General features: G+C 61.3%; 1 protein-coding gene across 7 annotated transcripts in view; it reads left to right on the top strand.

Moving 5' to 3' along the window:
• SBF1 (SET binding factor 1) overlaps positions 1 to 12,821 on the top strand; it is a 139,672-nt gene extending 126,851 nt beyond the window's left edge. For 3 of the 7 annotated variants that reach the window (XM_039520181.1, XM_039520180.1, XM_039520183.1), the window contains 14 exons: positions 697 to 789; positions 1,159 to 1,236; positions 1,942 to 2,126; positions 2,506 to 2,682; positions 5,034 to 5,135; positions 5,250 to 5,435; positions 5,618 to 5,744; positions 5,823 to 5,953; positions 7,373 to 7,606; positions 8,541 to 8,651; positions 8,909 to 9,123; positions 9,347 to 9,434; positions 9,565 to 9,696; positions 10,044 to 12,821. In XM_039520181.1, coding sequence (XP_039376115.1) covers positions 697 to 789; positions 1,159 to 1,236; positions 1,942 to 2,126; positions 2,506 to 2,682; positions 5,034 to 5,135; positions 5,250 to 5,435; positions 5,618 to 5,744; positions 5,823 to 5,953; positions 7,373 to 7,606; positions 8,541 to 8,651; positions 8,909 to 9,123; positions 9,347 to 9,434; positions 9,565 to 9,696; positions 10,044 to 10,142 — 1,958 coding nt within the window. In that variant the 3' untranslated portion in view covers positions 10,143 to 12,821. The remainder of the gene's footprint in view (positions 1 to 696; positions 790 to 1,158; positions 1,237 to 1,941; positions 2,127 to 2,505; positions 2,683 to 5,033; positions 5,136 to 5,249; positions 5,436 to 5,617; positions 5,745 to 5,822; positions 5,954 to 7,372; positions 7,607 to 8,540; positions 8,652 to 8,908; positions 9,124 to 9,346; positions 9,435 to 9,564; positions 9,697 to 10,043) is intronic. The other 4 variants (XM_039520182.1, XM_039520186.1, XM_039520184.1 and 1 more) reach the window with 2 other exon arrangements.
• The last annotated feature ends 290 nt before the right edge of the window (positions 12,822 to 13,111 follow it).

Raw genomic sequence — 13,111 nt, forward strand, 5'->3', positions numbered from 1 at the left:
CAGCGCATTCAGGTGAGTCTCATGCCCCGTTCCTTGTCCTGCCTCTGTCTCCCTCCTCCCGCTGCTGGGAGAGCAGGGCTGACCCAGCGCCCTACATCCTGCACCAAGCTCCATCCCCATTCATCGTCCGTCTGCACCATCCCATGCCCAGCGCGGGCTAGGCTATGGCATGGGACCGGTGAGCTGGGTGAGCCACTGGCCAGGCTCCACCACAGCTCCCAGTCTGCCTTGGAATGAGAGAGGCGGCTGCAGGCCTCTCCCTAGGGCCAGCTGTAGCTGGGAGCCCCTCCAGCCCTGCTCCCGGCCCGCGCCTGGTGGAGGGGCGGTGGGCGGAAGTTAGTCTGGAGCCGTGTGGGGAGAGGCTCCCCGACAGTGGCGGGTGTATCTGCTTTGGGAGAGGGTTGGGACAGCTGGGTGGCACCCCAGGGAGAGCGCGTGCGATGGAGTGTCTGGCAGCAGGTGACCAGAGCCCACTGCTAGAGCTGCCTTGCAGCGTGGGACCCTGCTGTGAGGCCTTGCCCCATGCTCTGGCCTCTGGCTCATCCTTGCTGTGGAGTCCAGCCCCGGGCGCCGCCTCCTCTGCCTGCTTTCTCTCCCTCTCCCCCCCGTGGGGTGTGTTGCGGGGTGGGGAGGGGAGGGGAGATGCTGTGGGGACAAACAGCAAAGCCGAAAGCTGGTGTTTTGTTGGTGCTACAGATTCTTCCGACAAGAGGCAGCCCAAGCTGGGATCGCTCATGAAGCAGGTGATGGGAGGGAAGGACGATGGGCCAGGCACTATTAGCCGAGGAGGTGAGGAACGCCGGGCACAGCTCCCTGCCCCGCAGGGCCCTCGCCCGAGTGGCCAAGGCAGCTGGCTGTAGAGTAGATGCTTCACCATTGCTTCCCCAGGGCTGGCAGAGCGTACGGGGCAGCCCCATGAGGAGATGGGCCTGTCCTCGCTGTTGGGGGTGGGAGCCCAGTGTCTGGCACTCGGATCACCTGGGAGCACAGCCGGCTGGGGTCACCTCATTCATACCATTCATTGCTCCATCTCGCCCCTGGGGCACCGCTCCCCCCACCCCTCCCAGCTCAGCAGCCCGTCCTCAGGGAGTGCGGCTCGGGGTGAAGCACGTGGTCTGCCGCCCTTGCTGAGACTCCTTTCGTCCTGTACTTTCTCAGCGCTAGGTCCCAGAGCTAGGGTGGTCACTCTGTCCACCCCCAAGGGTGCATCGGTGAAGGGCCGCGAAAGTCCCCGAGGTACTGTACTGTCATCCGCCTAACCCACCGGGCGCTAACCCTGGTCATGTGACTGATTGCCCCATGTAACACCACGCCCCCTTCACATGACTAACCCACATGTCCCAGTAACACCCCCCCACCCAATCACAAGGGTGAGCTAATGAGCTGCTGCGTGCTAATGACTCCCGTGTCACTGAATGGCTTGCCTTGCGCAGTTCCCGGCACTGCAGGTAAGTGCGCCCCCAGCTGATTCTGGAATGGGCTCTCAGGTTTGCTTTAGGCACCTCACACATCTGCCAGTGCTTGGATGCCGGGGAGGGGGGTGCAGTGCACAGGGACAAGGAGCAGCCGCCAAGGGCCCCATAGTGCCAGGGGCAGATTGGTGCCGCTTGCGGAGCCAGGGCGGGCTGGGCAGGGCAGGGCATCTGTCCAGAGGGGGTAATCTCAGCCGTGCCTGCAGGAAGGACAAAGGCTCCAGAGCCTCAGACCCCGGCGGGCCCCAGCTGCCCAATCCACTGGCGAGTGGGGGGTGTGAGAAGCAAACCTGATCCCCCGAGTGCACCAGGAATCTGGGCTGGGGCCGGAGCAGCTCAGTGAGGAGAGCTGCTCGCCCCCCGAGCTGGACATCCGGGAGAAAGCGGCAGGTGACAGGGCAGGCCGGAGGCCACGCAGCCTGGGAGCCAGCTGAGCGGGCCGTGGCAATGACCCTGCCCTCCCTTGCAGGCAAGTGGGGCAGCATCCGGGCCAGCGGGCGCATGAGCAACTACGTCTTGAACATGGAGATCGGGTCCCGCCTGGCAGGGAAGGACCTGCTGAGCGCTCAGCACAATGGGGCCCCCTCTGAGGCCAGCTTCCTGCGCCAGCACCGGGCCTCCCTCTACATCATTGGGGACAAGTCGCAGCTGAAGGTAATGGCCTGGGGACCAGGCAGCACGTAGGGCAGGGAGCTGTCTGAGCCAGCAGCAGCAGGAGCAGTGTGTGGAGAATGGGGGGACTGTCAGGGAGGAGAGGTAGCTTCATGGGAGGCGCCCCCCCTGCAGCCAGGACCGGTGTGGGGAAAGGGACCCACTCCAGGGACCGACCCCCTCTGGGCAGTCACTCCCCCTGCACAGTGCCCCAGAGCGACCAGTGCAGCTGCAGCTGTTCCTAGGTGAAAGAGCCCAGGAGTGGCGTGGGGAACCCACTGCGAAGCGGGGGCTCCGTGAAGGGAAGGGCGGGCAGGCGGGAACGGGCCTGGTGCGGCCCAGCCTGTGCTCACCTGGGCTGCCGCTCTCGCCCTCTGCCCAGGGAGTGAAGCCAGACCCATTGCAGCACTGGGAGGTGGTGCCCATCGAGGTGTTTGACGTGCGGCAGGTGAAGGCCAGTTTCAAAAAGCTGATGAAGGCCTGCGTGCCCGGCAGCCCCTCCACAGACCCCAGTCTCGCCTATCTGCGGACCCTGGAGGAGTCCGAATGGCTGTCCCAGGTCAGTGTGCTGGGTCTTGGGCTGGGCAGTGTCAGACAGGGGCTGTCGCCGGGGCCGGACCTGCCTCCACACCTGGGATCCTACAGTGTGAGGGGAGCTGGTGTGTGTCACAGGAACCCCAAGGCAAGGGATGGGGGTTCGTTGCTGGGTCACTGGGACAGGACCCAAGCATCATGCCAGCTTCGAGTCAGTCGTAGGGTTTAGGGCCAGAAGGGACCAAATCCTCTCGTCTGACCTCCAGGAGCAACTACACGGTAAACCCGCCAGCCGAAATTTGACCAAGGTATTTCAGGAGACTAGCCTATGGCGTGCCACGGGCAGAGAGACTAGGTGGGACCAAGGCCCACCACTGCCTGAGGCCCCCACAATGGCAGGGGGTTATCTGAGATACCCCCCGATGATCCTGGCAAGTGACCCACACCCTAGGCTGCAGGGGAAGGAGGAAACCCCCAAGATCTCTGCAGTTGGACATGGGGCAACATTTCTTCCCAAGCCCACGGACGGCGATCGGTTAGATCCTGAGCAGGTGAGCGCCAGAGAGAATGTGCTCAGTGCCACCTCAGGGCTGTCAATGGGAACTGTCATGGAATGTGGCATTTCCAGGGCGGCCTGGCAGGGATCGATCCTAAGCTGATGCTACTCAACCTCTCGCCAGTGATCTGGTGAAATTGGTAGGTGAGACCAAGCGGTAGAGTGCTGTGTCACTATGAGATGAGCGCCATCTTATAGGGTGATCTGGGTCGCTTGGTGAGCTGGGCCCATGCAAAATGTGTTTAAATACAGGTAATGGCAGAGTTGCACAGCTAGGAACGAGGAATGCAGGCCTCCCGCGCAGAATGGGGCCTGGCTTCTGGGAAGGAGCTGGGGTCATAGTGGACAGGGAGTGCAACGTGAACTCCCAGTGCGATGCTGGGAGCAGTGACTCAGAGCAGGGAGGTGATTTTACTTCTGTACATGGCCTGATGAGACCGCTCCTGGGATACTAGGTCCAGTTCTGGGATCCACATTTTAAAAAGGTTGCTGGAAAATTGCAGAGGGTGTAGAGAAGAGCCACAAAAATGATTGCAGGGCTGGAGAAAATGCCTGACAGAGACTTACGGAGCTCAATCTGTTCAGCTTGTCAAAAAAGAACAAGAGGTGAAATGATGATGCTGATTAGACCCTTTGAGGAGAAGATGCCAGGTTCTAATGGGGTCTTTGGTCTAGTGGGAAAGGCAGAACAAGAAGCTACGGGAGCTAGACAGCCTCCAAGTAGAAATAAGGCACCATTTTGAACAGCGAGTGAGGGCTGCTGTGGGAAGTGCTGGGTTCTCCATCCGCTGGTGTCCTCAGATCCAGACTGGATGTCTGTGGAAGGAGCTTTCCCCAAACACAGGCTCTCGGAGTCAATACACAGGGGTAGCTGGGTGAGATTTAACACCCTGGGCTATGCGGGAGCTCAGAGTAGATGATCCAGTGGTCCCTTCTAGTCAGTGGATGCACTGGCGAGTATGGGATTCCTGCCGACTCCAGTCTGGCTAGGAACACACCTTCCAGTCCAGGAAGGGACCTGGTGATGGGAGCTCTCCCAAGAGCAAAGCTGCTGGGATTGGCTGGCTCCAGAGGCCTCTGTCCCAGATCTGGTCAAGCTCCCACTGCTAGATGCTCTCTGGGCTGCTGTGCAGGGATCCAAGTGCTGACTGCCGTGTGCGTGCTGGGACTGGATGGAGGCTAAGCACTGTCCCTGCTCTGGGCCGCTAGGCACACACACGGCCTCAGATCTTGTCTGACTCTCCTCTTGGCAGTAGGGACCGCGCGGCCCAATCGCCTGGGCCCTGAACAAGTGCTGTCTGCCCGAGGTGAGGCCAGCCCAGGTTCTTGGTGAGTCTGGTATCTGAGTTTGGGCAGGGACCCATGTGTCTGAGTGGAGCCATTCCCTCTCCCCCTGTGCTCTGGATGTCCTGTGCCAGTCAGCACCTGCCCATCTACCTGGGGGAGAGGGGTTCTACAGGGACTTCCAAATAGCCTGAGTCTGTGCCCTTGATGGCCCCACGCTGCTCCTCGGTAGGTTGGGCAGGGGAGTGTTGCTGAGTGGAGGGGTGTGGCGTGTGAGTTTCATTCACACACAGGTCTCTGGGTTTGGGGTCCTTCTGTTCCCATCACACCCTCGGGTCCAGGGGATTGGCAGGTCCGAGCCTGGCAGACACTTCACTGTTGTGTGCGACGTTAGGGTCTGGACTGTCCCCATATGTACTTCAGAGGATCTGGCCTGCTAAGCTCACCAGCCTTCTGGGAAAGGCTGTTGTCCCCGGCTCGGGGCCAGCCCCGAATCCCCCCCGCTGTCTTGTTAACCTCTTGTGCTGTGTCCACAGATCCACAAGATCCTGCAGATCTCGGTGCTGGTGGTGGAGCTGCTGGATACAGGTTCCTCTGTGCTGGTCAGTTTGGAGGATGGCTGGGATATCACCACGCAGGTAGGAGTCAGAGCCCTGCAGCAACTGGCTGGCATGGGCTGGCCTCTCTCCCAGCTGCTGGCTTGAGGTCCCAGCCCCTTGTGGGCCGTGACTTTGGCCTCCTCCCTCCTGCAGGTGGTGTCCCTGGTGCAGCTGCTGTCAGACCCCTACTACCGGACGATGGAGGGCTTCCGGCTCCTCGTCGAGAAGGAGTGGCTGTCCTTCGGGCACCGCTTCAGCCACCGCGGAGCCCAGACCCTCGCCGGTCAGGGCAGCGGCTTCGCTCCTGTCTTCCTGCAGTTCCTGGACTGTGTCCATCAGGTGAGCTCTGAGCAGCCTGGGCCGTCAGATTTCAGCACAGGGTTAACCTGCGTCCTGGGCCTCGTCTCTGGCCAGGGGAATCCAGGTGTAGAGCCAGCCCCCCCCTTGCATGGAGCTGCAGATCCAGTGGTCTGCTGGGTGGAGGCTGGTGTCCATTTGGCTGTGTGCTCGTCTCTCTGCAGATCCACCTCCAGTTCCCCATGGAGTTTGAGTTCACCCAGTACTACCTGAAGTTCCTCAGCTACCACTACGTCTCCAATCGGTTCCGCACCTTCCTGCTGGACTCGGACTACGAGCGGATCGAGCTGGGTAAGGGCTCTGGGCCCCTGGCCCCATCGCCGATGGGCAGCGCTGTCAGCTGAGCGGCCTCTTTCTCTCTCCCCACAGGCCTCCTGTATGAAGAGAAGGGCGAGCGGAAGAGCCAGCAGGTCTACAAGTCCATCTGGGAGTACATCGACCGGCTGAACAAGAAAACCCCCGTCTTCTTCAACTACATGTACGCCCCCGAGGATGGGGAGGTGAGCCTGCTCGGCTGGCCGGAGACGCCGGGCCAGACGGGACCTTTGCCTCCCACAGCCCAATGCACGATCCAGGGAGACCTTGCAGCGAGCCAGGGCCAGCTCCAGCTTTTTTGTCACCCCAAGCGGTGAAGCGGGGGGGGAAGAGAGAAAGCCGCGGTCGGTGGTACTTCGGCAGCAGCTCCACCGTGCCACTTTCATTTTTCGGCGGTGGGTCCTTCGCGCCGAGAGGGACTGAGGGACCCGCTGCTGCTGAAGACCCGGATGTGCCGCCCCTTTCCATTGGCCGCCCCAAGCACCAGCTTCCTTCGCTGGTGCCTGGAGCCGGCCCTGGAGGGAGCGAGGCAGCCAGCTCTGGGAGTGACACAGGATGGAGGACCCTCGCCTTTGTGAGGGAGGCCCCAGTCAGCCTGAAATGGAGGAATAGCAGTGCCCTTCCTCTCAAGCACAGAGACCGGGGATCGCAGCATCCAGTGCAGCCTGATCCAGCTGCATTGCTGCCTCCCGAGCGAAAAGCAAACCCTCCTGGGGCCATGTGGGGTGGGGACTTGGGAAGCAGCGAAGTCAGCGGGTTTAACCAGCTGGGGTTGCAGGATTGCCCTGCTGGGGACGACTGTATGAGCACCCCCGAGTGCTAGGAATGGAGTCAAGCCCTCTAAAATCAGGAGCTGTCGGAATCTATGAACCAGAATGGAACGTTTTCGTTCGTTCCTGCTGGTGGAAGCCTGGCCTGGCCAGCCTGCTGCCTTGGTTTCCCTCCAGAGTTTGAACAGAATCGACACGTTCCAGTGGAATGATTGGACTCAGTGTAACCAGCGTTTTCTGAGGGATGGGCTCCACCTCTCGCATCTCAGCCTCTGCCAAGGGCCTGATCCTTACAGCGGTGCGATGGCCAGAAAGCACTTGTGCTTGCTCCTTGGCCCTGCCCTGCGTGCACAGCTGCAAAGTGCCCCGTTGTTCTCACTGTGGGGCCTGGTTTTCATGTGGTGGGACATGCAGGAAGTCAGTCACCTGCTCACTGGGTGCCCCTTACCCCAGGACACTGTAACAAGCTGCCATTACAGCTGTGCTCTGGGCACTGAGTACAGAGGGGCCCAGGGCGGCCAGCCAGGTTGAGAGCCTGCTCTGCCGTTCTGCCTCTGGCCCGTGCACCGCAATGCGATCTTGGGTGTGGGGGTGGATGCAGCAGCACGGGGAGCAGGTGCCTAACTTGCTGGCCTGGAGCCAGTCTGTCCCAGCTCTCCAGGGTTCGGCTTGACTTGCCATGGGGATGACTTGCCCCTGGGGACCCCCCCTCCTGCTGCTGGACCCCCAGCCCGGCAGCAGAGTTCACCGCCTTTCTGGCCATTGTGGCCTCAGTGGGGCCAGGCACTGCGGGGCGGCTGCAAGGCCCTGCTTGAGCACTTCCCTGTTCCTTAGGTGCTGAGGCCGTACAGTAACATCTCCAACCTGAAGGTGTGGGACTACTACACCCAGGAGGTCCTGTCCGAGGGCCCCTCCTACGACTGGGAGCTGGTGCAGGGGCAGCCGGAGCACGTGGAGGAGGTGGATCGGCAGGACTCCAGTGCTCCGCAGACCAAGCGCAAAATCATCTGGCCGTGCTACGACAACCGCAGCCGAGTGGAGCCCGACGCCATCTCCAAGCTGCTGGAGGTGTGTGGGGCACGGGGGAGGGGCCCTCCCCAAATGAGAACATAAGGCCCAGACTAGGTCAGACCAATGGTCCATTTAGCCGTGTCCTGTCTTCAGAGGGAATGATCAGAACAGGGAAATTTATCAAGTGATCCATCCCCTGTTCTCCAGTCCCAGCTTCTGGTAGTCAGAGGTTTAGGGACACCCAGAGCATGGGGTTGTGTCCCTGACCAGCTTGGCTAATCGCCACTGATGGCCCTGTCCTCCAGGAACTGATCTAAATCTTTTTTGGACCCAGTTATACTTCTGGCCTTCACAACATCCCCTGGCAACAAGTGTTGTGTGAAGAAATACGTCCTTGTGTTTGGTTTAAACCTGCTGCCTGTTAATGTCATGGGTGACCCCTGGTTCGTGTGTTACACGAAGGGGTAAATAACACTTCCTGGTTCACTTTCTCCACATCCTTCATGATTTTATAGACCTCTATCGTATCCCCCCTTCATCATCCTTTTTCTAAGTTGAACAGTCCCCCTCCTGTTACTCTCTCCTCACGTGGGAGCTGGTCCAGCCCTCTAACCATTTTTGTTGCTGTCTCTGCACCTTTTCCGATTCTAATAAATCTTTTCTGAGCTGGTGCGACCAGATCTGCACGACGTGTTCACGGGGTGGGTGTGCCAGGCAGAAATCCACACCCCTGGGCTGGATCAGGCACTGCTCCCCCAGCAGGCCCCTTGCAGAGCCCCCCGGCGCTCCCATCTCCACTGAGGCTGGCACTCAGACACTGCTCATGCCACCTCCTCCCCACCCCCATCTCTGATCGTGCCTGGCAGGGATCGTCTGTGCGCAGTGTGTGTGGTTGCAGCTCCTGAATTCCTGGGGCAGGGCCCATCTCAGGGCGGGGGAGGGGTGTCTTGTCTTTCCCCCTCTTCAGAATAACCTCTGACTCCTCCCGCAGGAGCTGCACAACCTGGAGGCGGAGCTGGGCCAGGTGCCGGAGCGCTGGAAGGACACGTGGGACAAGGTCAAAGCCTCCCAGCGCACAGAGGCCCGGCAGGAGGCCAGCAGGGTAGGTCTCTGAGCCGTCCATGCGAGAGGGTCCTGTGAGCCAGGGGCTGGGCTGGGAGGAGCAGCGCGCTGGGAGCCTGCTCCGGCACCTGGCCCAGGGCTCCTGGCTCTGCCCCCAGCTGCCTGCGTGGCCAAGGAGGGGCTCACAGTGCCTTGTGCCCAGGCCCAGTGGGTCTCGTGTGACGATGAGACAGCGCCAGTGGGGGGTGGCTGGTGGGCAGGACCCGTGCCCTCACTTCCCTGCTCTGTGCTCTGCAGATGGCGTCCAGTTCCCTTCTGATGTCCTCCAGCCTGTTGCCCCACCGGCGCTCGCTGGGGGTCTACCTGCAGGAGAGCAGCGTGGGCTCCACCCTGAACCTCAGCCTGGACAGCGACACCAGCAGCACCTCCACCCCGTCCAGCGGGAAGCAGGGGGGCCGCAAGAGCACCAGCAACCTCTACAGCCAGTTCCAGATGTCGGAGAGCGAGAACAGGTGAAGGGAGCTCTGGCTGCCCGGGGGGAGATGGCCAGGCCAGGCCGTGGGGGCCCTGTGGTCAGCAATGAGCCCTATTGCTTGGGATGGGGTGTGGGTCCCATGGGGCTCAGCTGGATCAGTCTCTGGCTGCTGGGAGCCGAGCTCTTTGGTCCATCCCCACTGGGTTCTCGCTCCCCGGTGCGCGGCAGCAAGGCACTAACCTGCTGTCTGGCTGCCGCAGGTCCTACGAGGGGACTCTCTACAAGAAAGGAGCCTTCATGAAGCCCTGGAAGCCCCGCTGGTTCGTGCTGGATAAAACCAAACATCAGGTACTGGACGGGCTGGGAAGTGGGCCGGGGCGGCGAGGGGCTGGACGAGGGGACTAGCTCAGCCGGCCTGGTGTTGACGTGAGCTCGGGACTTGGGGGCACCGGCTGACGCGCGGCACCTTTCCTTGCAGCTGCGGTACTATGACAACCGGATGGACACGGAGTGCAAAGGGATCATTGACCTGGCAGAAGTGGAGTCCATCACCCCCGGCACCCCCACCATGGGGGCCCCCAAGACAGTGGAGGAGAAGGCCTTCTTCGATGTGAGTCCCCAGTGCCAGGGGGTGGGCCGGGGGCTGATAGTGGCTGGACCAAGGCAGCTGAGCACCAGCTCTGCATTGGCCAGCAAGGCCGGGACTCGGGCTCCTGAGTTGAGCTGTGGTCTCTGCAGAGGACGCCAGTGGTACAGACTGTGCCAGGCACTCGCCACCTCCGGCTGGAGCCAAGTTGTGTGTCCAGGAAGGTGCCGGCCCCTAGCCAGTCCTGCCTGCCCATCTCCCCAGGTGGGGACCCGGGGCCCATCGCGAGCTATGCTCTGCCTGGCAGCCTGGGCTGCCTCTCCTGCCCCCGGTGGATGCCCTGCCTCAGCTCTCATCTTTTCTCCCCATAGCTGAAGACGACGAAACGAGTTTACAATTTCTGTGCCCAGGACGTGCAGCTGGCCCAGCAGTGGATCGACCGCATCCAGAGCTGCTTGTCAGACGCGTGAGACTGGCTCAGCAGCAGCCCCCGTTCCAGGCACGGAGTCCCCCGGGCCCCGGTGCATGAAGCAGAGGCAATGCCCAGGGTTAGCACCTGAGCTGGCCCAGGTCTGACTGACTGAGGAGGAGGAGGCCAGAGGCCTTACTCTCCCCCACTGCCAGGGGCACATCGTACTGGAAGCCCCAGGCCCCCTGCGTGCTCAAGGACAGTAGCAGGGGTCAGGGCAGGATCAGTCTGTTACACTATGGTAGGAACTGTCCAGTGCAGGAACTAATTGCATTGAAATGTCAGGCTAGGGGCAGTGGGGATCTATTCTTACAACCCCACTAAGCCTGTCTGAGCCACATCATTACCGGCTCCCACCCCCGGCAGGACATGGACCTCGGGTCCCGACTCCCACCCCCGGCAGGATATGGGCCTGGGGTCCTGGCTGGGCAGCGCGGCTCCCACCCCTGGCAGGACACGGACCTGGGGTCCCGGCTCCCACCCCCGGCAGGACACGGACCTGGGGTCCTTGGCTGGGCAGCACGGCTCCCACCCCTGGCAGGACACGGACCTGGGGTCCCGGCTCCCACCCCTGGCAGGACACGGACCTGGGGTCCTTGGCTGGGCAGCACGGCTCCCACCCCTGGCAGGACACGGACCTGGGGTCCCGGCTCCCACCCCCGGCAGGCACGGACCTGGGGTCCTTGGCTGGGCAGCATGGCTCCCACCCCCGGCAGAACACGGGCCTGGGGTCCCAGCTCCCACCCCCGGCAGGACACGGACCTCAGTTCCCGGCTCCCACCCCCAGCAGGATATGGGCCTGGGGGTCCCTGGTTGGGCAGCGCAGCTCCCACCCCCGGCAGAACACGGACCTGGGGTCCCTGGCTGGGCATGGCGTTTTTCTGAGCACTGCTCTGGTTCTCTTGCGAATGCTGCTGTGGGGTTTTACTGGCCCTTTGCTGGGAGAGGCTCCAGGAGGTGCTGTGCATTGAACAACCCCCTCGCTCCCCCCCACCATTGGGGAGCAGCCTGAGCTTTCCCTGGTTACCCCTCTGCACCCCCAGGAGCTTCCTGTGAACTTGCACGTCCAGTCTGTAAATCCAAGTGGACCTGCCGCCAGCCCCTTGGGGCACTTGGCCCAGGCCTCTGGGCTCTGGCCCAGCCCTTCTGAGTGGCACTAGGCTGGGGTCCTGAGCTCAGGGTTCGCCTGCCCAGCAGGGCCAAGAGGACTGGGACCATCCTGCTCACCCCATGTCCAGCAACTGGGGCTGGCTCAGTGTCTGCCCAAGAGTATTGCCCCGATGAGCCGCTCGGCGTGGGGGGGGGAAGAGGGGCCTGCTCGGTGGGACGGGTGGTGTCTCATTAGCAGTATTGTAGCTTTAGAGTCAGCTCCTCTTTTGGTCTGCCCCTGGCGGGGGGAGAGGGGAGACTGAGGACTGGGACCTGCTTATATTCTTGGTCCCACCCCCTGGGAAACCTGTGCTCACTCTGGCTGCGGGGAGCAGGTTCCCCTGACGGTGTAGCTGCCCCGCTGCAGGCTGGATTGCTCTGGCACAGCCCTGGAGCCCCCCTCCCCCTCCCTGCAGTGGCTGGGGCGTGGGCTGGGCTCCTGCTCCCAGAGAGGTTCCCTGGGGTGAGTTGTAGAACAGGACAACCAGGCCAGTCACAGGAGCAGTGTGGCTGAGCCCCTCACCTACCAGCCACGCTGCCCCAGGGAGTGAAGAGGCCTGAGCTTGGAGATCACAGCACAGAGCTGCAGCCTTTTCTGTCAGCTCTCTCGGGGCTCTCCCCAGCTTATGCTCGGATGCCCAGCCCCTGGGCTCGCAGCGGCAAGTCTCCATGCAGCCACTGTCCGCCAGCCGCAGAGCAAGGCCTCTGCTTTGAGCTGGGACGGCAGGGAGCTCTTCACTGCCATTGTGCTGTGGGGGCAACCTCAGCTCCTTGAGATCCCCACCGTGCTGGGGTGTTCAGGGCTCAGCTCCTGACCCCCTGACTTGTGTACCAGGGACAAACGTGTACTTTAGCCCCCGCTCTAGCACTTCCACTGAGCCCAGACCTGCTGCCCTCCCCAGCCTGCTTATTGCTGTAACTTATTGTCAGTGCAAAGGTGGAATCATGAGACTGAGGCGATGGCATCTCTGGTACAGAAACAAATCCCCTGTATGCTCCCCCCCCCCGGTTTGCACCTTGGCAAGCTTAGCCCCCAGCAGCTCACAGGCTAGAGCCGTGTGCTCGTCCCAGAACCCAGCGGGCACCTGCGTGTGGTCCCTTGGGGCCAAGGAGCTGCCTGTTCACATGAGACCATTCCTGGCCTCGGTAGCACTCCAACACCCCCCCCCCCTTCGGTTAGAGTTCACCAGCTTCCTGCCCTTGCCCTCCCCCCTCCCGCTGCGCAGAGCCAAGGTGGCTGACCGTTCTACCTGTCTTGTTTTTAAAGGAGTACAATGTTTTATTTCAGTGCAGAGCTCTTTGTACAGTCTTAACCCCCAGGGTCCCCTCTTCCTTTTCCTGTATGATAATGGCGGTGGCAGGTAGCTGGTGCAACAAGGAGGTTTTTGTAACTTCCCGGAGCAGTTGTAGATTATTGAAGTTTCTGTACATTGTGTCAAACATACAGAGTCCTTGTATTGTATTGTGCCTAGAGGGAAAATGTTATATAAAGAGAAAACTAACTGAATTTAATAAAAAATTAATATGCATATTCTCTTGGGCTGCATGGCACACAGGCCTTCCCCGTGCTGGGTTGGGTTCCAGAAGCGATTCTCTCTCAGAGCCCTCCCCATTGTTCACACATGAGTCCCAGGCTGGGCGGGAGAGACCTGCTGCTTGTCGTGGTGGGCAGGTTTGTATTCATCATTTGAAACAGTCCCTCTGGCTCTGCTGTGTTGGCAGTAACCAGAGCATCACCCTGCTCTTCTCCTGTGCTCTCCCTCATGACATTGCATTTGTATGTGCCCCACTCCTGAGTCACAAGCCACAGAACTATGGGTA

Source organism: Mauremys reevesii, linkage group 1, assembly GCF_016161935.1.
Source record: "Mauremys reevesii isolate NIE-2019 linkage group 1, ASM1616193v1, whole genome shotgun sequence".
In the NCBI taxonomy this organism is placed as follows: domain Eukaryota; kingdom Metazoa; phylum Chordata; order Testudines; family Geoemydidae; genus Mauremys; species Mauremys reevesii.